Source organism: Fundulus heteroclitus, chromosome 14 (assembly GCF_011125445.2).
Source record: "Fundulus heteroclitus isolate FHET01 chromosome 14, MU-UCD_Fhet_4.1, whole genome shotgun sequence".
Lineage (NCBI taxonomy): Eukaryota > Metazoa > Chordata > Actinopteri > Cyprinodontiformes > Fundulidae > Fundulus > Fundulus heteroclitus.
This window is the reverse complement of record NC_046374.1, coordinates 12,216,579-12,242,708: the sequence shown is the minus strand read 5'-3', so window position 1 is coordinate 12,242,708 and position 26,130 is coordinate 12,216,579. Positions and strand designations below refer to the sequence as shown.

The window sequence follows — 26,130 nt, the reverse complement described above, 5'->3', positions numbered from 1 at the left end:
TACAGCAGAGCTGACATCAAAGTGTTGCAGCAGATCATTTAGTCCTAAAGGCAGAAAGTAGTGGGCTGCCATCCACATGGGGAACACTCAAGGTCCATAAACATAGAGATTCAGCAAGACTCTGCTAAACTCTGCACAGTAGAGGATCAAACACCTTGAAGCTCCTTCTGCTCGTGTCAAAGGTAGAGATGCACGGAGAAACCAGCTGCTGACTCTCAACTCGACAAACCCTGAGCGGTTCGGAAACCAGTTCGGAAACCCAGAAATCCCATTTTCTTTCGGTCAGTGAATGCTACCAGGTTGCTCTCACAGCAACTCTCTTCAATGTGGAAGTTGCTACTGAATAAGGAAGTTTGATTCAGTTTTTTTTTTTATGACACAAACACCATCTAAACAATAATAACACCATGCACAAAGGCTATGAGTATTTGCATTTAAAAGAAAAATAACAAAACATAGTCATTGCCATGCTCAAACTGCATGTAATGCCTTTATAGGCATTAGAGCAAACAACCACTTCTTATAATTGCTAACAAGCTTCTTAAATGTCTCCATTGTATTTTTATTCATGTATCTTTGGTGACGAGCTCAGATTCATAATCAGGGCTCTGACTGGGTTGCTCCAAAACCTTAACATCACTTCTAGTCAGAAGAAAAATGTTGGGAACAATGAAAGACCAAATTACAAAAAATCCTTGCACTTTTAAATTAAAGTGCCAGGGGTAAGAATAATTCTGGACTTACCTGAATCGTGTGACGACTTTAAAAGGGCATCAACGTACGTGAAGTTGGTTGATGCATTTATAGACCAAAACTTGGGAGTTTTGACGAATTTGATGACAGAGGGAATAACTTGATGTTTTCATGCATTTCACACACAGATCACCCAGAATGAGATTCTGGTGAGACAATGCAGGCGACTATCCAATTTGGCTTCATGCTCTCCCAGCAGGAGTGAATTCAATGACTCAATGAAATCTGCTGGGTTTCCTCAGATTAAAAAAACTTTTTAACAATCCGGTCTATATGAAATGATTGACTTGACTTTTGTTCAGTGCCTTGAGATGACATGTGTTGTGAATTGGTGTTAAATAAGTTAGCAGAGTTTTCCAGCAACAGCTTTTTATAGTACGTATACAAATACCTGACTTAAACTGTCAATAGCTGTTGCAATAAGACTTCTCAAATCTCATGCATTTGGAAACAAAAAGGGAATTACTCCAAAAATCGACTTTGACATCATTTGACTTAGTATATTACATATAAATACATTTTCCAGTGAATTGGAGAAATATTTCTATTTTTTGTACATTATACATAAAATGTAATTGAGAGCAAATTGGAATCGAAGTAAAATTCCTGGTTGTATGAAGCAACTTGACAAATAAACCTGATTTGGACAATTGTTATTGTGCCACTCATTAAAGCTGCTGGTACAACCATATCGATTTTCACTGCATGAATAGAGCAAAAAAAAAAAAAAGAAAAAAATTAGCATCCTTGTCTCCCTTTTCATTGAAATTAAATTAAATAAGTGACATGGCAAAACCTGCACAGCCTGAAAACACACAGGGTTAATAAAGGATACAACATTCCACCCACCAACATCCGACCTCCCACTTCTGCTTGACCTTTGACCTTATCAGTGAAGGAATGCTCCACGGCCGTTTAACGTTAGGTCAGGCCAGGAAATGAGAACTCAGGCGAATAAATGTACAACTATGACTTCATCTCATACTGATGGGTATTAAACCGTGTGATTGAAGGATGCGTTCCCAACTTTCCTGTATATCCCTTAAAAACAATAGTCAAGTGTTAGTTATGTGCAGCAGCAATGTTTTATTCTACAACTCATCAAATCTCACCCCTTCATTCATAGTAATAAGGTTGTAGTAAAACATAGATAACAACCTTCTAGTATAAGGAGATTTCATGGAAACTGGGATGGAAACAACAAAGCATTGCTTTAAGATGGTTGTAAACAGTAAATTAGTTATGGGAAACAGACCTGGGACAAATTTAGCGCTTTGTGTTCACAATAAAGAACTGAAAAGAATGAAGATATTAAATATTTTCAGAGCATCTTATTGTTGTGTCATTGCAATATTTCTAAATTCCCCGTCTGACTGTCTCGCCGAGTCTTTCTGGTGTGCACAATTTCTTTCCTTTCTGACTCCCTGTTTCCTCCAATCAAGTGATTTTATCTCTAGACTTCCAGCTGGGGTCTCAAAAGCAGAGTGTTGAAGCTACCTTCAGGCACTGAAAATTCCCTTTGTGCAGCAACATGCCCCTTTTTCACTTTTACCTATGAAGTCATTGTTACTTAAAGCTTCCTTGGCTGTTCACACCATAAATTAGCTTTACCTTCATCATCCAATGTCAGGAAAAAAAATCCAGAATCCAGGCTCCCTACCACAGCACTGTTGTCCTTGTAACCTTTCTAAATTATGAGGAAGCAACTTCAAATGTAAATTTTTAAAAGTTATAGGGAACAGAGAAAGGAAAAAACCCTAAAGCCTCTGGGGAATTGTGACCATAAACTAGGTTTATTGTCATTATTTTTTATATAGTTTAAGGAATTTGGTTATCAAACTAAATATTCTATTAGCATTTATCTAGCAATGTTTTCTAAATCAGAATACTGTCATGAGAAAACTTTCAAACTTTGCCTTAAGCAGTCAGACAGTTAACAGAAATGTTCATGCTTTTACAACATTAGGAGATTTTCAGTTTAAATTAGGTTTACTTTAATTTTATAGACATTTGGCTAAGAACTAAACATATAATGATTTAGCCTTAGCTAGCAACACTTCTAAATTACATTGATGTCTTGAGACCAAAAAAGTACACGTCAAGCAGTTCAGAGAGTGAAAAGAAAAACAAATTCTTGCACAAACCATTACAAGGACGTTTGACCTAAAAATCAGGCAGTTTAGCCAAGAAATACCAACAGTGTAGCTGAACAGCAGGCTTTGCCACCTTTGTTCATTTAGCACACTGACATGGAGAAATTTAGATACTACAGATGATAGCAAAAACTGCAAAAGGTGTTAGGTGCAATCTATTAAATGATTAATAAAAATATTTTTTGAAAGAAATTGGGGGGGATAATATTTCCTGCGAAATAAATGAATCAGCTAATCAAATGCAATGTAAGTGTAAAAATAAGTAGTTGTTCAGAATTATTATTATTATTATTATTATTCAATTAGCTGATTGTTTTACTGCATAAACTGTGTGATTAAATAAAACAACTATGTTCGCACAGGGTGTTCTATATGCAAAGCATTTGAAGGGAATCCTTCTTTTCCAACTTATCAGCCACTGCATGATTTGCTGCCTAACTTATCTCTCCTGTCAACAGGTGATTCCATGGTCAGTTGTGCTCCAATAAACCCAGAGGTGATACCCGCACCTTCATATCCCTCCATCATCTTCCCTCTTATCTCACTTCTAAATCTATAAACAGATAAATGTCGAGTTCTCCAGGTATTTGTTTGATTTTCTTTGGTGAATTGGACGGATTCCACATTTCATGGATCATGCTTTCTTTCATTTTTTATCCTTAAGTGATTTTTTTCACTTTTGTAGATACTGAATTCTGTCCTTAGTTCATTCTGTGATTTTTTTAGTATCGTGTTCTGTTAGATTTCTTCCTTGTTTCTGTCTGTCTGCTTCTTCTGTCATGGTTCCTCGGTTCTCAGCCTTCATTGGTCTCAGCTGTTGCCCAGAATCATCTGATTACTCACACCTGCCCTCCAAGTCCTCTTTGCTCCCTCTCCCTGTATAATAAGCTATCTGGTTTTCATTTCTCATTTGCTGGTTCCCACGTTGTGCTACTTCCAGTTCATTTTTTGCTGACCCATGTTTGTGCTCCTTCTCCTGCCTTCCTTGTTCCCTATTTTGTAAGTTTAAATGCTTCTTTATAAAAAATTATTACCCACTATGTCGCCACTGAGCTCCGGTCTGCATCCTGGTCCTACAAACAACCTCCAGTCATAACAAGAAATTGTTCTGTTACGGAAAAGCCAAAGGCGTTTTTTCTTGCTTATGTAAAGGACTCAAAAACTCAGAAAAACACTAAACTCTATATAATAAAATGGAAAATAGAAGATGAAACAGACATAGCGGAGGAAAATTGGAATGACGTTTCTATGGTCATGTCCATAGAAACGTAATAGCTCAGAGAAGTGAAGGGAATTCAGCTGGAAAAGTATTGTTACAAATTTTACTGCTTTACTAAAAATATCTCTATGAGGGAAATTCACCGGCATGCTGGAGAAATGGCGGAAATGCTAAGGCAAATAACTATAATGTCTTTTTGGGATCAAAACAAGTTATCAAAACATAGTAAAAGGAAATACACAATGCCACACAGCACATTTTATGACGTCATCTGCTTTTATAGCGTAAAATTTTATTCTATGGACTCATGCCTGAACTATGGCCTCTTTCCCAAACTTTTCATTACTGATACCAATCAAGACTTTCTTGATTGGTATGAGAAAGACTCACTCACAGAAAGACTCTGTGAGAATGCCATATTTGTCATCAACAGAAATGAAAGGGAAGTTAGAAGCGATGACAGTCTCTGCTCTATGCCCTTACTATATCTGCATCCTCTGTAGCTTGCTTCATGATACCATTCGGTGTTGGTGTTAAAATGGAGCTTGACAAGTCAGTCGAAAGCGTTTAACAAAACACCACAGGGCCTATAAGATCAAATGAGAACAGAGAAGATGAAGGTAAGATGAAGTGCAGGAGAGAAGAAGCGCAGACAGGTGTGTGACCTCTTCCAGGAGCTGTAGGGCTTTGTGGGGGAGAGAGGTGGTCGCTGAGAAGGCTGGAGGAGGGAAAAGTGAGGGGTCCCAGTAGCCATGGTGGTGACAAGGAATGTGAATGCAAGCCCCCACCCACCCCACCCCCCTCCTCCCCCGGCACAGGTTTATAGGCAGTCACCCCTCACGAGGGTTGTATGAGCTGTCCGGGCCTGTCCCCACGCCGTTTGACACAGATTCCAGTACTAAATCTCAACTTGTGGGATCAGGAAAACACGAACATTCCTGCAGGATAAATACGCAGCAGTCGCCTGCAGGTGGCTCTGGACAAACCTGGAACTGAATGTGAAATGTCCAGCGCGGCTAATCTCTTAATTACTATCTCTCTTTAGTATAAATGTCAACAGAACGGTTAGAGAGGGGCAGAGGTTGAAACATGCAGTTAATAAGCTTACCCTGTAGGCATACGATTATAGATAACGCCGCACCTTTATGCGTGCTGGAAGCATGTAATATACGTAGACATTATCGCCTGCTACTGTCAACACTGTTTTCGGGAATTTGGGCAAACGCTGGAGTTCGCGTCGGGTTTAAAAATGAAGCCAAGTTTGCGCTTGATAAGGGGTTCCTTAGCCTGAGCTGAGTGAGAGGTGTCACAGTGAGCATAAGGGTCTGAACAGCTGCCATTCAACCTCGGTATCGCCTTGTGGGTTCCCTGCGCAGAAATAACAGAAAGCACTATCTCATTCATGTGGTCTGCACCTGCAGGTTTCAGTACTTGGTCATGACTAATCCACCCTCTGTGCGTCTATACGTCTGTGTCATTCAGTTTCGAGAAAGCCTTCAAGACCTCGACGTTCAAACGCAAGGCCCCCGGGCCATAAATCTCGCAGCGATGTCAAACGGCTAACGCGGCTGCAACCAATCGCTGCAGGCAGTGTTTAGTCAAGCCCTCAGTGAAACGCAATGATGAGTGATGACAGAGAGAATCACATAAGGTAAACTGGTCTATGCCACACCCGCATACCTTGTGCAGTGGAGGAAAGTATGCTGCTGTGTCCTGTGCCTTGCACACTATGTGCATGTACGTTAAATGTAAAGAACCTGGGAGATTGAATGTGCCTATATGCACTTTTCACGGGGGATGCCATCATGGCATCTTGGGAAACTCACCGTCACTCCAATCACGCGAGAATAGTGGTAGCTCACTGCTCCCAAGAGGATGGGTTAAATGCAGAGAACAAATTTCATTGGAATGTATGTTGTAATGACACTAAATATCTTTATTATCATTAACAAGCAGCAGCATGGTATGCCGACTGATGATGGGGTGATGTATGTATGCTCTCCTTGGCTCAGTTCGTACGTCGGTTCTGGTTCACTTAATAATGGCAGCGTAGGAGGATTGCTTATAATACCCCTCCAGACCGCTCAGATCTGCTGGTTCTGGCCTACTCTGCAACACCCAGAACCAGAACCAAACATGGAGAAGCAGCATTCAGCTTCTGTGCTCCACAAATCTGGAACAAACTTCCAGAAAACTGCAAAACAGCAGAAACACTGAGTTCCTTTAGATCAAGACTATAAAACCTGCCTGTTTAGAGTTGCGTGTTTTGACCCATAATAACGGCAACATTGACCAACATAGTTGATGTGTATTGATGTTTTACTTGATAAAATATAACGTTTGTTACTGGTCTCAAGACTGGTGACCGTTTCAATGTGTTTATGATCATTTTATGTTTTCTTGATGTAAAGCACATTGAACTGTGTTGCTGCTGAAATGTGCTATAAATACAATGTATGTGTTTGTTTTGCAAACTTCTTTAATTTGAATTTAGTGCTCACCAAAATCTAATATATCCTTTACAACCTACTGGTACATTTTTGTGTTTTCCTTTATCCTGTAAGCTGTTTGAGATGTAGTTTTTAAGTTTCTTAATAACAGCATGCTAGGCATCTGCGTTTGTTAAAGAAATTGCTTGAGAGATTGAAGTGTGTCATCACATTGAAAGTAACCATCATTTATGTTTAAAGACTATCTAAGATGGCTGGAGTGTATGTATAGTTTTGGTTTTCTCTGAACTTTGTGTTGTGCATATTTTAAGTTGTTTCATGACAGCATGCTAATTTACTAAAGTTTTTAGGATCAAGCTAATGTTAAGGTATTTCTGTTTGTTCTCCAAACTTCTTCATAGAGTTAAAGTGTTTGTGGATAAAGAACGCACATTTATTGAAGGTTAAGCATCTTTAAACATGGTTGAATATAGATGCATGTTTTTGGTCTCTGCTTTGGTCATTGCTAAGTAGCTTCATAATAGCGTGCTAATTTAGAAAAAGTTCCTAGGATAATGCTGGAACCTGTGCGCTTACCAAACTGCTTCAAATATTTATTCAGTATCAAAACAGTAAAAGTAACCTAGTTAAAGGTATAAACTTCTTATTGTTTAAGTTGTGCGAATTTTATTTCTTTCTGAACCTCTTCGGGTGTATATTTGAAGTTTCTTCATGATGGTGTGATATTGTGAAATAGTTGCAAGGACATTGGTCATCTTTGTTAGCTAAACGAACATTTGCATTAATCCCCTTAACTCAAATTATCCTGACCAATATTACTCAGAGCTAATACCTTTTAGATATGGTAGGGAGGTATGCAGAAAAAGCCCAAGCGTAAGAATTTTCCAGAAAGCTAACTTTTACATTTCAGGTTCATCCTATGTGATTAAATCTCATTAAATCCTAGCAAAAACGGGAGCGGAGAATAACATATTTATGTGAGTTTATAGCAGGTTTGTATTCCCTCTCTGCTACCAACAATGGAAGCTGCTCTCAGGTCAGTCAGTGACCAATCTATTTTAGGAAACACGCACATCCAGCTACAGTAAATAGATATGTAGGACAACTGTGCTCTGTTGGCAAGCACTCAGTTACAGGACACCTGTGCAAAAACACTGCAACACCTTTGTCCTGGACAACTGATATTAGGCGTTGCTCTGATGCAACTTTCAGATGACAGTCAGAGGTTTACATTGCCTCTGGAAGCTACCGCGTTCTGCAACGTGGGCCTGGCACAATGATCGACTGTCCTTCCTCATTAGTGCGATTCGGGGGCCATTTGGCAGTGAGGCACAGAGCCAGAGGACAAGTTGAGGCCCATCAATTCATAATGAATGGAGTTAAAGCTAGGCGCGCGGGGCAGAGGGCAAAGTTAGGGGAACGGTGCCAGGTGGTTCAGTGGTGCAGGCCGGCTGCGTCAAAGGAAACCTTTGCAGCATCTGAACCAAATAGTTGGGAAACTATACTCTTTGACACCCATTTCTTTAAAGTATGTAACCAGTTTTATTATGTTAAAAAAAAAAACTCTGGTTGTGTCAAAAACAGAATTGTATTCATTTTTGATGTTTTTTTTTATGTTTAACTGTGTATGTTATGTTATGCTATTTTAAATGATTATGATTATATTATAGCTATAATGATTATAGCTGTTGCTACTGCACTATGACGCAAACATGAGACTGCTGTTTTGTTCAGTTTGTCTGTGTAGATGTGTGTCTGTCCCAATCAAATAAACTTAAATAATTTTTTTCTTTTTTTTCTTTTTGGAAAACATTTACTATCAAAACACTCTACTATGTAGTTAGAAATGTCAGAAAAAAATGACAAGAACCCTTTGTTGTACATAGCTAAAGTTGTCTTACGCTTGCATAGATGTCCCACAGCCAAGCATGAGTTAGCACCGGAGAAACTGGGCCAGTGTTAGCAAGTTAGGACTGACCACTGCCAGCAGCACTTCAAGCCAGCCAGCCAGCCAGCCGAGGAGGTTTTATGGACGACAGCCACAGGACGGCATGACCCAGTCCCTGAAAATACTTTCCTGGGTTAAACAGCAACCACTGTACCCCCACATAAACAAGACTCTCGCTCGCTCTGGGAGTTCCTAGCTCCTGAAGGACCTAAAGAGTCGTGAAAGGGATGCAAAAAAGTTTGCACGGGGTCTCGACGTTTTTGCACGTTGTAAAGACAAGTTGCAGGCTTCACAGAAAAGCAGGTAAGATGCAGAACTTACTGCCAAAGATGGGGTGGCTGCAGAACAGTCCTCAGATGACGAATTGTCCTAAATAAGAGTTCAACCGCAGGGCATGGCTAACAGCTTTACGATCAGCTACAAAGCACACTAAATTACACTTGACCTGTGTGGTATTTTGCCCACTGGGTAGGCCTACAAGACAAATTGGGAAGACATTGTGACTTATGGCGGCTGTAGGAACACGATGAGTGACCAAAATTACCAAGTTAGGCTTAAGCAACAAAACGAAAAAAAATTGTTTTGGGTCATGATGATGATGATGTCATCCTATATGTTTAAAACCATACGTTTTATCACGATACAACCACAGACTACAATCTATATTATCATTTTTTTAGGACTAAGCCAACACAAAGTTGTGTGTAATAGTGAAGTTGAAGGAAAGGAATACATGGTTTTCAAAATGTTTTACAAATAAAACATTGAAAACTGCGCCGTGCATTTATTTTCAGCTCCCCTAATCAGATACCCCTAAATAAAATCAAGTATTTTAATTAGTGACTGAGAGCACTTCTGAGTAATTTATTCTTGGTATAAATCCAAATGTCCTATGAAGGCCTCAGAAGTTGAACAATAATGAACAAACAGCATCATGGTAACTCTGGAGGAGCTGCAGGGGTAGGGCCGGACGATAATTCAATAACAATACATATCGATCGAAAGAAAAGTTTCTCCCACCTGAACTGTTTGGCCCCTGCTGGGCTGGACGATATAGAAAAAAAGCATATCGATCAATATGATTTCCATTTTATCGATATGCTTTTTTTTTTCTATATCATCGAGGTCAACATTGTGTGCGGCAGAACACTGCGCACCTGCATGAACACATCATGCTTTTCACCAGGAGGATCAGGGAACATGGGGAGATGGATGGAGCTAAATAGTGGGCAATCATGGAGAAAAACCTGTTAGAATCTGCAAATTTTAGGAGACTGGGGCAGAGGTGCACCTTCCATGCAGTGTTAAAATGGCCCAGTCAAAGTAAAGTCCAACTCAATTCATTCTCACTTGAATACTTTTGCAAAGCACAGTAATAATATAAACAAAGTAGGCTGTGGTCCTATGCTCAGGTAGCTCATCGTGGCATAAAGAGTTTATCTTTCCAAAATAATTTATAGGAAATGTACGTCTGTAAAATTACATAACAAATATTAATAGATCTTCTAAAGAGAGTATATTAAATTACCTGGGTGAAGTCTGTATATACAGCAATAAGCTGTGGCACCTCCTGAGCTCAACGCTTTTGTTTTCTGAAAACATCTGACATCATCACCTTTGCCAGCTGCTTCAGTCGAGTTATCACAAAACAGGAGCGAAGGTGAGAAACCCAGAGAACGGCAGCGGAAAAGACGATTTGAAAGCTCAGAAGGAAAGTTGATCCAGTGCATTAAGTTTGGGTGTCAAGCAGAGAACATAAGGCCGCCCCAATTACCGGGCTTTCAAAGAGCGGGGAGAGAACGACGACTATGCATGGTGGAAAAACAGAGCGGAAGCATTTGTAATTACAGGGACAGGCCGAGACAGAGTGAGGCAGTAATAGCACACAATAACTCAAGCATCTCATGTGCCAATGATAGAGTTCCTACATCAGTCAGCTGCAGCTGGGGTTTGTCAAACATATCTGGGAACAGGCCCGGGAAAAGATTTTGGTGTAAAAGGGAGGAACCTCCAGATTAAATACCATGAATTTTCTTTATCAAAGTTGCCTGTAAGGAACTAAGAAAGAGATAGTTCTCTTCCTCATCCTGTCTAACTTGTGATTTTTACTAAAAGGGGACCTATTACGGTACCTAAACAAAATGTGTTCATTAAAAAAAAAAATTCTCCAAAAAATTACTCAGGAAAATTCGATTTTACCTCCTTAGTTTTGCCTATTTTGATCTACTTTCAGAATGAGCTGTTTTTAGGGCTAAGTCAATTTTATGCTAATAAGCTGTAGCTAGCTGTGCCGCCCCCGCGCAATGTTTACACGTGAAAACGGCTGCAAACAGATGCACAATGGTGCAGCCGTGTATCTTTGACCCTGAGTCAAACCCAGAAGCTGAAGAAGTGACGCCTCCTGCACGGCCAGCAAGGATGCAGCAACAGTTTCAGAATGGTACATTTCCAGATGGATACAGGGGGTATCAGTAGCATTAGTTTGTGTTAAATGACAAATTCTAAAGCGCTAAAACCAGCTGATGAAGTGGGCTGGGCTCCACTTGGGTTGCTGGGTGAAGTGCAGTGCCTGTTTGATTGAAACTTAATAATCGGGAGGTTTTTGCTCGTTTTCCAGACACCAACAAAACGTTTACTTATTCCCAAAAAATGTTTGCGCTTAGACTGTTTCTAAGACCCAAATGGAACTACAAAATTTGTACTACAAAAACGTACAAAAGTGAAATTTGCTCAGTAGGTCCCCTTCGAGAATGTCTCGGATGCAGGCATTCCTAAAAACGTTCCAACTAAAACGTCTCAAAATGCGAGCAATAGGCAATCCTACCTCCTGCAATTCAAATTTAACAGATAGGATATAAAGACTGAAATGTTTTTCTGTTTTACTGTCTGATCCAACAGCTTAGTTCAAATTGACACTACCATGCTAAAGATAAGCTTAAACAGCATAGTTGAGCACTGGACACATTTTTTTCAGACCAGTCAAATAGTCAATCTTCCTATATTTGATTAAAACCTGTTTAATTGGTGTGATTTGGCAGTGTCACTAAAGAGCATGGATGCCTATGAAAACTTGCAGATAATTAAAGAGAAAAATCAGTGACGTTAACGTCTAATGCAAAAACAAGGAGCATCAAATTAAAACTGGAATTCAGAATTGCAGACAAACTGAATAATGCAAAACGTCGTCTTGGCACGATATCCGCTTCACATTTATATACAAGTGCTTTAGTCGCTGACAGATGCAATATCAAGTGACTGGCGAGGAAGAGAACCTGAAGAAACACCTCTCTCTTCAGGAATGCGCGGCACAGCTATGTTATTGCAAGCCGAGAAGAAAAGCACAGCTGTGTTGATAGCTGACAACGTTGTCCTCCTGAGCGGCATTTCCATACCGTCTCTTTGCCATGCAACTCTGATGTCTGACATGTTTGCTGTCGTTTGTTGGCTTTTGGGCCGTACATTTCGACAATGCAAATAATTTGCTCCTTAAAGCAAATAAAGTTGGAACTTGAGATCCTTGATTTTTGGAGGACATTTCTTTCTGGATTAACTTTTATTTTACACCGTAACCCCTAACCCTATAGCAATCGGATTAGAGTTCCTCCCATTAAAGTCTGGACTATGAATGAGCCACTCCAAAAACAAATGTTCCTGTTGCATAATCGAGAGATGGCCTTGATGATGTGCTTTGGATCGTTGTTTTGCTTTGAAGCTGCATGTCACAAACTAGTGGCGGTTTGCTCCATAACGATTTCCTGGAGAGAAGAAGTTGTGGTTTCATCAAATAAAGAAAGTCCACAAGGGCCTTAAGCAGCAAAGTCGCCCATCAAGCCACCACTGAGGCACTACGGATGTGTTCTTGGTCCTGGTCACTCATCCTGGTCACCACCTGGAAGGTGGAGCCGTGGATGCACGCTTGGAATAGCTTTGACAGGCCAGCCACGCGTTGGAAGGATCACCACTCATCTATGTTTGCTCCATATGTTGATAATGTGTCTCGCTGCCGTTTTCTGGTGTCCGAAAGCCTTTAGAAATGACTTTCCAAGTGCTGGTGAATTACGTTTCTCTTATGTTCTTGACTTCCTTTAGGATGGAGAATAATTTGTTTTGTTCTGAGATACTTTAGATCACTTCACATTGTTAGAAAGGTTCTGTTTAAGAGATTTCTATAGGTCAGGTTAGTGAACTTGAGCCAAAAAATTGCGGTAAATCTGGATTTAACAGGGAGGGAATTACTGATCCATACAGAGCCGGTTTATTTTGGATTGCTTTTTTTTCATTAAATACATGAAAACATCATTTAATAAACTGCTTTTTTTATTTGCTCAGGTTAAGATTTTCTTGACACTATTTGATGATCTAAACATTTAAGCTTGACAACAAAGCACAAACAGAAGAACAGTGCGGTGTTTATCTATTGCTTAGATTCATTTTTTTATGCAATGTGATTTCTGAGGGGGGGAAATTTCAGTTTTACATGTTTAAACTCAGAATGTAATGTTTAAAAAATCAACTAGAAAGCCAGAAAATGCCCTAAATTTCATGCATTATAACTTAACAGCACAAGCTTATATTACAAGAAAATATTGAATATCCCTGTAATTCTTTTTTTTTCCACAGTCAGAGATGATGTTACCTAACCTGACAACAGCCAGCTGCATGTATCGCTCCGCCTAGCTCCACTCACATACATCTGGGACACGGCTCATTCAAAGTGATTTCCCCAACCAAATTTTTGGTCTGGCCAATCAGGACGCAGGGCGGGTGTTTCATGGATGTGACGTAGTGGAGAAGCCACCGTGAGATTCCAACAACAATGGCGGCTCGCATCGAGGAAGCAAGCGTTAGCATTGATGCTGCTATTTCTTCCGTGTTGTCCAATCTATCTGATATTGTTTCATTAAAAGAACATCAGAGAACGGCTCTGAAGGCTTTTGTTGGTGGAAACCATGTTTTCGCCCTTCTCCCGACCGGATTTGGCAAGTTTTGTTTTCGCGGTTAGCGGTTAGCGCGAACCATATTGGGAGGCCTTTAGTCCTCAATGCGGTCGGCCCGGGATCGACTCCGACCCGCGGCGCTTTGCCGCCTGTCTTCCCCCCTCTTCCTGTCAGCTCACTGTCAATAAAACGCCTGCCACTACAGTGTTTCCCGCAGGAATTTGCTTATGCGAGGCAGACCGACTCGCGGAGCGGGGGGGGGGGGAGCCGCAAAGACATATATAAAAAAAAAAAAAAAGTTTTTTTTTCCGGCGTCGGTCTCATCAGCGTCACGGGTTAGCTTCGGTGTGACTGGTTGAAATAGCACGTCGATAAAGATGACAGACAAGTGGCTTATCCAATCATATGCAAGGAGTTTTGATAAGGCCCAGCCTTCAGTAAAGGCAATTCCTATGGCGGTGTCCCAGATGTATGTGAGTGGAGCTAGGCGGAGCGAGACATACAGCTGGCTGTTGTCAGGTTAGATGTTACCCAGGGGATAAAAAAAAAAAACTGTCACATTACTTTAAACTTAGTCTAGGAGCATGCCAGATGCCACAATCTAGCCCATTAAGAGCAACACAACTGGATGTTAAAGAATAGTAGAGGAAAAGGAAGCATGAAAGACGGATCCAAGAGAAACCCTTGCAAACAAAACATTGGAAATTAAATCCCACTCAAGTGCAAACAAGCCTGATGATTGGGGGGTTGGCGGGTGGGTGGATGTTGTTAAGAAGAATAGACCTGGCACATTAAGCAAGCCAAGGCAGCACTCTCACTGAGCATCCAGGCCGCCTAAAGCCGCCCCACCTCAGCTCCTGTGTGTCAGACCTTCGCAAACACAAACCCTGCCGAAAGACGGGGTGATTCCACCTTTCTCTCTCTCTCTCTCTCTCTCTCTCTCTCTCTTCCCCCTTTTAATACGCTCCGGTAGCAGAGCTGGCTGTCACTGCTTGTCTTCCTATCATAACCCATATGACTGTAGGAGCTACATAGCAGGCAGTGACCTGTTCACCAATCACCGTGACTACAAACCCCCAGCCCCCCCCCACCCCCCCATCCCCTGGCTTTGTGCTCAAGCGCACTCTGACCTCTGGGATCCCCGCAACCAATCAGGAGGCAATCTGACAGCGGCCGCACCGTCTCAAGAGGAGACCTATCTGCACCAATGCACTACTTAAAGGAACGGGAAAAAAGAGAGGAACTTCTCTCTGGTTTTTGGTTGTTACAACAAAACCTGTGATGGAATCCACAAAAGACGTTGGATAGGTCAGACATAAAAAAACAACAACTAATTTATGCAAACACTTGAATGTCAGTCTCTGAGAAGTGAAGTTTCCAATAAAAGCAGTGTCCATCCTTGTCGCGATCTCAACACGGCCTCAGTATGTTAGCGTCCGGATATATGATGGCAACTGAAAAGTAGTGGCACCAAACAAACCTGAGACAGCAGGTAAGCACAATCGTTGTTTAACAACTTCAAAGTACGGGCGTGGAGGAATCAGGTTGCCTCGCAGCTTCTTTGATTTTAGGCATGATTACTCTCCACCGTCGCTACATACCTGCTAGGATCCGCTTAGTTCTGCCTGAGTTCTCAAATAGAGAACTTTTGACCATTAGGAAATATGAATCAATCATTTCTGTTTCATCGTGTCATGACTTATAGCTGGATAGAACTGGACTCTATGCCGTTTGAATAGATGTGAATATCAACACCCCACTCTCTAGTGTTTTCCAGCCTACCGGTTGTCTCCCAGGATTTGCCCGTATTTACAGCCATCCATCTTCCCATCGGCTCTGACCAGCTTGCCACAGCATGATGCTGCCACCACCACTGATCCCTCCTCCCAGCCTGACAGTTAAGGTGGGCATCCATGTCTTGGTGGGTTTGCTGTTGTGCTATGCCGTTTTCATTTTCAGATAATGGATGTAACAACGAGATATTGAAACGTTTTACAACCTTACCCTGCTGACCTGCTGTGTTCCTTGGTCTGTTTGTTCACTAATGTTCTCTAACAAACCTGTGAAGCCTCCAGACAACAAGTGGATTAGTACTGAGATTAAATTCCTCACAAGTGGACTCTATTCACTGATCAGATGACTTCTGGAGGCAATTTGGTTTCACTAGACTTTATTTAGGGGTGTCAGACTAAAGTATGATGAACAAAGGAGCACACCGCACTTCGCAGATTTCTTTATTTCCAAACAAAAAAGAAAATAATGGATTGTTCCTCATTCCAAGAAATAAATTTGTGATTTTTAAAGAGATCAAATGTGACTAAATGATAAGGATCAGAATACTTTTGCAAGGCAATGTGTTTAAACCATTGTTTCTTGAAACCTTTTATTCCATGGTTCGACATGAATGTGACTTTACATCAGGATGGACTTTGTGTACACTGGTGAGGCATTAGAAAAGCTGAAAAGCCAGTGTATTCATTTGAATCATTTCATGCAAGGGGTTTTTCCCCATGTAAAACCAAGCTCAAGCCTGTCATCATACCTGCACTGACACACTCACAGATATAGGATTTTATAGGGAAAGGAAAACATAGCCCCCCCGCTTTTAAGAACCACACAGGTCGCAGAGTCTTAGAAGTAGGTGTGCGAGAGGAACAACAGAGGCTTTTCAAAAGCATGTTAAAGCTGCTCTGTGTGGTTTATAGGTTTCCTAATACACTTAGTGACAAACATTTCATCCTTTCTCTGCATAAAACATGGGGAGTACTAGGGTATAAATTAGATATGTTGACATACTAATCGAACATACTAACCGAATCTGGATTTTACCAAAAATTACCCACATTTGTGGATACAAAATAATGAACGAATAAAAATGATCCAGATGAGTAACAGAGTAAAGATGAGTAAAAGAGTAAAAACTATAAACTGAGACAGAGCAAAAGCATTCAGTCAAATCAAACATGCAGTCATTTTCTGAGTTTGGACTTCCAGTTGGCTCTTTAACTCGTCACAAAGCGCCATCAGGTCTTTCCCATAAACTTGTTTAATTTCATTCTGACCCCAATTATTAAAATTCCTGCTTACAGCTGGACCAAAAAAAAAAAATCTATTTATTGCAGTACATTTCTGTTTAATACAAATACCTGTTCTATGGCTCCATGTTTAAAGCTGAAGCAAGGGAACACTAAACGTCTGCTTTTTTTGGCGTTTTAACATTGTGAAACCTACACATTTCTAGCCTTTAATTAAAAAGGACAACAGAAAATACTAATAATTTTTAATAGTTGATAAAAACTGGTTTTATCTTACATCACTATCACTATAATACTCTTGCTTTAATTAAACAACTTGAAAACTACTCATTTTCACTAGGGAAATGGTGCACAGGTGCTTGGAGTTTGTCCTGTAGCTGGTGGGTTGCAGATTGGAACCCCCGCTTCTGATCGACTCAGTCGTTGTGTCCTTGGGCGAGACACTTCAACTGACCTGCATGGTGGTCAGAGGGCTCGGTGGCACTGATTGTATGGAGCCTCGCTTGTGTCAGTCTGCCCCAGGGCAGCTATGGCTACAATGTAGCTCACCACCGTCAGCCAGTGAATGGAGGAATTGATAAAGCGCTATACAAGTCTAAGCCATTTACCATTTACCATAATTACCTTTGTCCAAACTTAGTGACTTACACAGAACTACGCAGTTTTTACTAAACTAAAGGACAGCGACGCAAAAAAAGAGCAGGGGTCAACAGCTTTATTTCCTGCACAAATCAGTTGGTAAATGACTTGCTGAATTGTGCAGGCAGAAAGCCAAAAAAGTGACCAGCGAGGCAAATGACTGGGAGGTGGGGGTGGGTTGGCTAATGAGTGGATGAGCTCAGGAGGGCATGAGGAAGTGGAATAAGGGAATGGGGGTTGTGTGGGAGACCCACAAATCAATCCCTGATTCCTCAGTGGAATGCTCCAGCCTGTAGTACCTGCAGGGAGTCGGAGACAAGTCTCACCAAGTTCCAGAGGAATCCGCGGGGACGAGGAGAGGACAGAACGGTTAGGGGATATCATTCAAGGTGTACCAAAAGTGAAAGTTTACATTTACAATCTTGGCCAAGATGAGCTGCAGCTGAAAATAGCCGTAAAATACAACTCACACATAAAATGTAATTGAAAACACAGGCAATGTAAATCTGAAAAGGTCCTGCAGGTGATTGTGTGTGTGTGGTCCAACCATTAGCAAAATCAAACCAACAACATCCAGGCAACTGTTTTAACCTCACTCCACGAGGCAAGTTTCGCTCTTCTGCAGCTGCAATATATCGCAACAATATGGAATTGCAACATCACTTCTAGAAATTACGAGTATTGTTGATATCAATCTCAATGAAATCCCCTTTCTCTGGCTATTTTTCTTATTTAAAGTTACACAACGTCTGATGTTGAGATTCTCAACAATTACAAATACACAGCTGGTGTGGACATCAAGGGCTGTAAGAATCTATCCAAGTTTCCAATGATATTATCAATAGGCAGAGTGGAAAACATGGCACTTGAAGACAAACTTGAACAGTTGAATCCTTCCAAATATTGCCTCCAACAAGTCCTTTGCAATCAATTTTCTTTCTTGCATTTTAATTGGTTGCCTGCTCAGACAAGACTCCATTCTCGGAACCAATAAAAATGCAAGAAACCATCTAAGGTCCTGAGTGTCATTAAAAGCTATGAAGCCCAGTAACAAGCTTTCAACCCCCCTGTCTAATGCCGCCCTGCACTCACAGCCCGCCAGTGGTGGGGTAGCTGTTGCAGTTTAATATATTTTGTACCCCTACTTTCTTTCCATGGTCAGTATATGAAGTTCTAATGTCTCACTAACTCACCTGAAACTTTGTTTCATTTTTAAGCTTTTTTTCTTGTTTCCTTATTTAACTGTGATGTTTCTACTTGATAAACATTTATCTGTTTATATATCTGGGAAATTTTACCCTATAAATGGTTTAAAAGTACAAATATGAAAGTTTTATAATAAATTGATGATGACTACTTACTTAAATGTGCAAACACGAAAACTGCCTTATTAGAAATGTGTTATATTGGATAAAAAAAAGTTCACCCTTAGAGTGTGTCAAGTAAAACTACCAGCAAAAATTAAAATCTGTGCCACTGATTTAAAAAACCTAAATGCAAAGTTCAGGCGAGAATGTTTAAAAATGACCAGTGTCCCTATGAATTAGGTAAAGTTGTTGGAATATGCCAATCTTGATTCCTATCAGTTCTAAAGCTAACCAGATAAAAAGGAAACAGAAACAAGCATGTCCAGCGGAGCCAAAACTCCATTTCCACACAATTTCTTAATACCTGTGGTTTCAGACACATGCTCAAACTTTTTAGTTCTTCATCCCCTCCTTACCGCCATAATGACTGCTCTCTCCAAGTCATTCCTCCTCACCTGCATGTGATGTTTTCCCTGCACCAACATCTGTGTCAGCCCAATAGGGTAACTGAAGCACCAACACATTCCCTCTCTGTGTGTTAAAAGATACATTTTGGTTAAGAAATAAAACTTAATTTTTTTTTCTCTTAGCTTCCTCCTGAAACAAGTACCCATTTAGCAAATAGACTAAAGTGAGGAAAAAGTGTTTAGAACATCATTGTTCTAAAACTCTGATGGGCATCTGGGTTAATAATTGTAATTTTTTTAGAAGGGGCATAGGTGCTTTGGCTGGCTTTGTTACAAAATGCTTAACTTGCAGTACACTGTAGGTCGCAAGTTGCAAGCAAACCTAACACACATGCTTGTCATAAGCAGGGTGGTTTTAGCAGTACCAATACACAAAGTGGAACTTGGGAGCTGCATGATGAAAACCAGTATTTAATTGAAAATACAAAGCAAACCTCCCGTGGGCACGAAGAGAAAAAAATTGGCCAAACAACGGAGCAACAGGGACCGTGAGATCAAACAGAAGAAACCACCAATGAAAACCAGGGCGTTTGAATACAGTAGAACATGTGGGGAAAGGTGAGGCAGAGACAGGTGAAGGTAATCAGGAGGAGATGTGAAACAGCTGAGACCAATGAAAAAAGATGAGCTGAGGGGAGGAGTGCAACAAACTGAAAGGGAATCACATAGAAAGAACCTCACAAAATGTCTAATGAATGAACAAAAAAAACCATAATCCGTAATTGTATGTGCTGGAATGGTAACCTCTAGATAATATAAACACAAAAAAAAAAACATAAAAATAACGAAACTCAAAGAATTCAAACATCTAAGAATAATAACCAAAAAGAAGGAAGCATGACCTGAAGAACATATTAGCAAAGAAATAGTCAAAAACACCTAAACAAAGAAAATCAAAACCCAAACACCTGGAGATTGTGGCAATGCTAACACAAGCTAACATAAGTAAACTAGAGTGAGTCCTGACTACACAACTCTGAATATATATTTCCCTTAATTTGAAAAGAAAAAAAAGTATCAAATGTTGGTGCTGAAACTCCATGACATCAGTAGGTGGAGGTAACGTCCCCAAAACAAATCAAACTATAAGGGAAGAACGTGTTAGCTTATTTTAACTGTTCCTTATTTCCTCTCATAAATGAATCCTTTCATCAAAAAAACAAAGGTTCATCACCACTCCCCATCAAGCTACTTTTTCTAGTCCTATGCTTACCACACATAATTTAAAGAAACCTAGTCACGGACTATGACTTTACGAGTTTCTATGGCAGTAGCTCACTCTGGTTGCATATAAAGGTTTTCTGACTAAATCACGGTGTCCTGTTGGCTTGCTATTTATTTTTTATCCTTTTTATATATATGTAGTTATATCGTCATTATAACCTTGTATATATGCAAGTTTATAAAGACAGTATAATGAATAAATACAATTATAAGTGAATGCTGATTCATACCTGTGAAATGTAATGCCATTAGACCTGGTTTGTATTGTGAATCGGTCAGAACAACTCCATGCAGCACAAGAATGACGCATTTTCCCAAATGTTACTCTATGCCACTTGCAGCAACGTCACCTCAGCGCTCAGCGAGACGTCTACATATACATGTCTGTGACGGAGCCGAGCAATCAGCGACGGCCAGCAGAGGTGCAAAAAGAAAGAGGTTAAGTAACCCTAACCCTGTAGCCCTGGCTGGTCTTCGACCACGGTGGGTTGTCACTTTACTTTAAGGCATTGCAGGATGATCTACCGGCTCTGGAAGCAGCTGTCAGTTGTCACCATGTTGCTTTCTGATAGTTCTGCAGTATTGCTGACAGACAGTCTGATCATGCCTGGTGCAAACTTCTTTACAGGCTCAGAAAGGACAAGTAAACACTATCAGAAGGAACATCTTGTTTATTTTAAGATTTATTTATGATTTTTCCGTTTTATGGTCAAATACGTGACTAGGCCCCTTTAACCTCCTGGCCAATTTTAAAAGAAACACCTAACATGATACAGGTATATATTTAAAATACATAATAGAGAAACTAAGTCATCTGAGTTGTAGAAGTTTCAGTTCCAGCCACAAACTCTGGATGTCAATGAGTATCTTGTTTATGGCCTATTTCAAGTTGGCCCTATGTAGTTCAGGAAAATACATAATAAATTGGGACTTTGGTTGCCTTATTTTGAACATTGGGTTTGGTTAGACTCTAGATTAACAACATGTGAACTACATTTAGACATTGGTACAAATATTGGTTCAGAAGTATTTCTCTTTTCAATAGCATTGTCTCATTAATGTAAGTTACGGCAATGCCATCTGAAGCACTTGAGTATTTTCAGTGATAGAGAAACAAGCATTTTTGTTCCTTCTTTTTCGGCTGACTCTGCTGACACCTGATAAAGACATTTCCTAAACTCTCAGTAAACCTCGGCGAAATTTTGTTTTCAACCCACAAACTCTGGGCTTGACTGCGGCTCCATTCTCAAAGAACCCAACCTAAACGACTAAGCCCCAGACCACCCAAGCAATGTATCAGTCGTTGCCCCCACACATCCATTCAGTTAGCCAATTACACAGACGTACACATATGCACCGCAAAACAATCAAGGGAGTGGTTCTGGGGGTGGAGGGGTCAGGTCTGAGTCAGTGGAGCTCCATCAGCTGATTTCCATTCAAACACAGGAAGATTTCCTTCATTGCTGCTTCCATCCTTAATTTACTATCATGGCTTCCAGATGAAAAAGAAAATTCCTCTGAAGACTTGAATCAATATTTGTTTTACATATGAGAGTAAAAGATATAAAGCAAGTAGCAAATGACTAATTAATTTAGCTTTCTCTCAAAGTTAGACACATGTTAATTTAAACTTTATGCAGTGTATTATAGAGTCCTTTTATTCAATATTCCACATCTGTGGACACCAGTTTCTTTGAACAAGCAATTCTAATATAAAGAGCATATTTGACAAATGTATTATATGTGAACAAATATCAGAAATATGTTACATTTGAGGCACATATCGGCTTTATGTGTAGTATTTTACTAATGTACCCATACTATGTTACAACCAAAAAGTGCAATGCAACTGATTGGGACTTGAAGTGGTAGACTGACACAAAGTAGTGCATAAGCGTGGAGAGGAAAGAAAACCACCCATCGTTTTGAATATTGTGTGTTGTATTTATGTTCAACCTTGTGCTGCAGTTACAGCTACAATTGTTTGGCGCATGGCTTGACACAGATTTTTACTCAGAGCTAGATCTGAACTTTGATTGGACCATTCCAGCACATGAACGTGTTTCGATCTTAAACCACTCAATTGTTGCTTCGGCCTCATTTAGTTTGAGTTATTGCTCTGCGACCTCTACGACGTTTTCTTCCAGGGTTATCCTGTATTTAGCTCCATCCATCTTCCTATCAATCCAAACCAGCCAAGCCCTCCCCCTGCTGATGAAAGGCACCCACCAAAGCATGATGCTCCCCCCACCTTGTTTCACTGCGAGCACATTGTTGTTGTTAGGGTAATGAGCAGCTTTCTATTTAGCGGTTGTCTAATCTGACCAGCGCACCGTCCTCCACATGTTTGCTAGTTCCCCTTTTGGTAAATTTTGCGGGACTTATTTTTGCATTCTTTTAAAAATTACTTTTTTCATGCCACATTAATTATCCAGCTGTATGAAGTGCATGGCTAATCTATTACCCTCTCAGCATATCCACCCCACCACCTGAGCTGTGGATCTCTACAGCTCCTCCAGGGTTACCAGAGGCCTCTCTGATTAAGGCTCTCGTTGCTCTATCAGTCAGTTATGGAAAGCCATATGTATGGATTGGAGATGAAATCACACACAGGAGGGCTGTGTTTTTAAATGCAGGCAATTAGATGGGTCACTAGATTTTTTTAGGGGCACTGGAGTAGAGGAAGTTGAATGCCTTCATCTTTAAATCTAAAATAGCATAGAATACCACGCATCGTTTTCTTTCCACTCAGGCACTGTGCGCTCATCATCACTGAAAATCCCAGTAAAACACAGTGAAGTTTGGAGCTCAACAAAATGTAAAAGTGCAATGCTTTCGAAGGGCACTTCTTTTTTTTTATCTACAATGACTGAAACACACTGTTGTAATATCAGCCCCGTTGCTTTTTTATTATTGTTAAGAGCAGTGATTCCACGACATAATGGTGCAATTTTCTTCATCTCGTCTGACATTTACTGCCATTCATTATTATTTCAGACATCACACTTGTTGATTCACGGGGCCGTGTTTGATGTGAGCTGCGGAGGAAGGCGTGGCCTAAAGCCTGTTGAGCCGACGATCCTCCTGAATATTCATCAGCAGGGCGGAGTTTACGTCGCAAACCACTGTGAGCGAGTCCGCTCCGGTATCAGCTGTATAATTAGCGCGTCAGGCTGCATTTAATGCCGACTTCTGTGCCAAAGCTTTCAGTGCAATTAGCCACACAAACGAGGGTTTGACAGAAATATAAATAACCTTGATTGGCCCAAAAGTAGTGCCGTTTAAAATATAAAGAAACCTCTCTAGCAACCTGACGCCAGGCATGGCATTTCAACAGGTGATGCGCGGAAAAAGAAATCCTGATGTTCAAACATAAAGCTGGATGCGCTTTAGCTGATCTATACAAGCAGTGGTTTGAATACACATCATCATCATCATCATCATCATCATTATCAACAGCATGTTCAGGGTCTGCTTGATGCGCGGCTCAGAAAGTTTGCGGAGAGCCGCTTCACCTGCAGGACGCGGATAGCAATCCATAAACAAATGGGGCTTACCCCGTACGTGGATCCAAGCGCGCAGACGACGGTGAGCACACAGAAACTGCAAGAGACACAAACATTTTATTAGAGCTTTTTTTTTTTTCTGGCAGGTAACCTGCAAAGGGGCTGCAACAATGCACCGCTGGTGCAGCTCGCAGCCCCGCAAAACTGCATGCGTACACGTTAGATCTTCGGGGCGATTTTTGCAAGGAGGAGAAATATATTCTTACAGGAATCTCATTTTGTTATCCGCCCGGCAGCTGCCGACTAGTTCCCCCTCTCTTCACCAGCAAGAAGCACCTCAAACGCGCACATCGGCTGCTCCAAAACCTCCACACTCTCTGGCATCTACACGGAGATAGGCAAAGTAGTCCCTCCGCTTAAACTGAGCCCGAAACCTCCACACGCAGAGCACACTGCGAAGAATAAACTAAAACAAAGACAAAATCACAGAAATCAGGGGAAAAGAAGAAGTTTGTCCCACTCACCGAAGGCAAGGCGGTGCACAGGCTGCTGCGCTCTCCGAGCTGCTGCGCGTTCGGCTCAGCGCCGTGAAAAGCAGCGGAGGGGGAGAGGAGGGGCCACACATGCGGACACACACACTATCTTCCCTCTCTCAAAAAAAACAAAAAAAAAACACACACCCATGGAATCACATACATGCAGTCCAAAAGCACACAGTCATCAGACCTGGTTATGTGGTGCCAAGTCCTGATATATATATATATATATATATATATATATATATAGTAATTTTTCTGTTTCTAGTTGTGAGATGCCATTCCTAATAAATAACACCTAAAGGGAGACAGGTCTGTTTACCCTTGTTTGCTCTCTCCACTAGTCACGGTGAGTTGCTCAAGTTGCAAACAGTCCTCTTTTAGCTCCTCGGTGATCTATTTCGGTTCATCTTGACCCGTGCCTTCAACACTGTTTTTAACAGCCTGTTGATGATGTATCTTTCATATCGATGACGTCGTCCTCCTGCTTGAATCTGCACTCCACACTGGTAATGCAGTAAAGCGTGGGCCATAATCTGTGATTTATGCGACTTTCTACTAGCGGCACGTACATCATTCATCAGCCTCCTCATGTCAAATCGTGCATGACATTTACAACCCTAATTCCCAAGTTAAAGCTATTATTAGTAATCTTGTTGAGAGACTACTTTAAATATACTGGGGAAAATCGTCCTTCCATCCTGAAACTAGTCAATACATCATGTATTCAGAAAAAGCAGGTTAAAAATGCGATCTCTGTTGGAGCTGCAGGCCTGTAAAAACTCTGACCAATCACTGGTTGGTAGGGGTTTTGGTCCTGCTGTCATCCCCCTCTGTCCCTCGAGTTCTAGGGGGATCTATTGGTTGTCCCACATGCCAATCGTTCCGACGCACTCACGTAACGCCAGTGTGCGTGCTCGTTCCTTGTTAGTTTCCGCTTGCTGGCTGCACATGCGCACTTCTAGCGTTTATGTTTCCAGTTAGCTTAGCGACTAGCTTAGTGGTTAGCCGTCCATTGTAGGCTACTTCAATAAGTTTTACCGATGTGATTAAATAAAAATAAAAAATAAATCAGCCAGGCAGCCTCAGGTCAACCAAAATGTTGCTGCTAGAATCCTGAGAGTGCACTGGCTCCCTTGCTAACAGGAGAGATTTTAAAATCTTCTAGATGGTCTTTATGGGCACTGGACAGTCTTAACACATTTTAAAGTTAGTTGTCCAACATGAACTATATAGTTATCCCAGAGCTGTTCACTCAGTGTTTCCTGGATTACAACAAAGCAGGGGGAGGCAGCAGTTGTGTACTTCTCGGCTATGGCACAAACCCCCTGAAAACCTGAGATGTTCAGAAACTGTTGGCTTCTTTAAATCATGACTGAAAACACGACAATGTACTGCAGCTTTTCCACGAAGATCAAAGATTATTTTATGTTATACTCATTTGTTTCAACCAAGTAATGCCAAACATATCGATTTATATATACAGGTCTCGGAGACCTATCCCTCTTCAGCGTACACTAGGCTACAGTTTGTAATGTATTCAAGCTGGCTCTATAAAGTAAACATGTAGCTAATTGTAATTTACACACATAGAAATGCATTGCAATTCATAACTGAAAAGGCCTCATATATTACATATGATACAGAAAAAGGAAAACAGTGCTTCAAACATTCTCTATTCTATCCTTTTGTACTCTATTCTGTAAAAAAAGAAAGTTTGACAATCACTTTGTACAATTTTCGATAAAATGTGGACAAAGGAATGTAATGAACATGAGTCCTGAATTTTGATTTACGCATTTTTTTCTTTTTATGAAACAAAAATTGCATTTGCAGACATGCAATAATTTGATGACCATGGAACCCCAAGAGTGGAACGTTCTTGAAACCTTCAGCACCCCCCCCCCCCCCCCCTCCTGTCATCCCCATCCACCTGCAAATAATCAATAGAGTGAA

General features: G+C 40.8%; 1 protein-coding gene across 5 annotated transcripts in view; it reads right to left on the bottom strand.

The window, feature by feature from the left end:
• col4a6 (collagen, type IV, alpha 6) overlaps positions 1–24,272 on the bottom strand; it is a 142,094-nt gene extending 117,822 nt beyond the window's left edge. For all 5 annotated transcript variants that reach the window (XM_021322772.2, XM_021322771.2, XM_021322773.2 and 2 more), the window contains exons 1-3: positions 24,163–24,272; positions 23,905–24,022; positions 23,690–23,735 (exon numbers count right to left, since the gene is read on the bottom strand). In XM_021322772.2, the coding sequence (XP_021178447.2) occupies positions 23,690–23,735; positions 23,905–23,915 (57 nt within the window). In that variant the 5' untranslated portion in view covers positions 23,916–24,022; positions 24,163–24,272. The remainder of the gene's footprint in view (positions 1–23,689; positions 23,736–23,904; positions 24,023–24,162) is intronic.
• Positions 24,273–26,130: the final 1,858 nt, after the last annotated feature.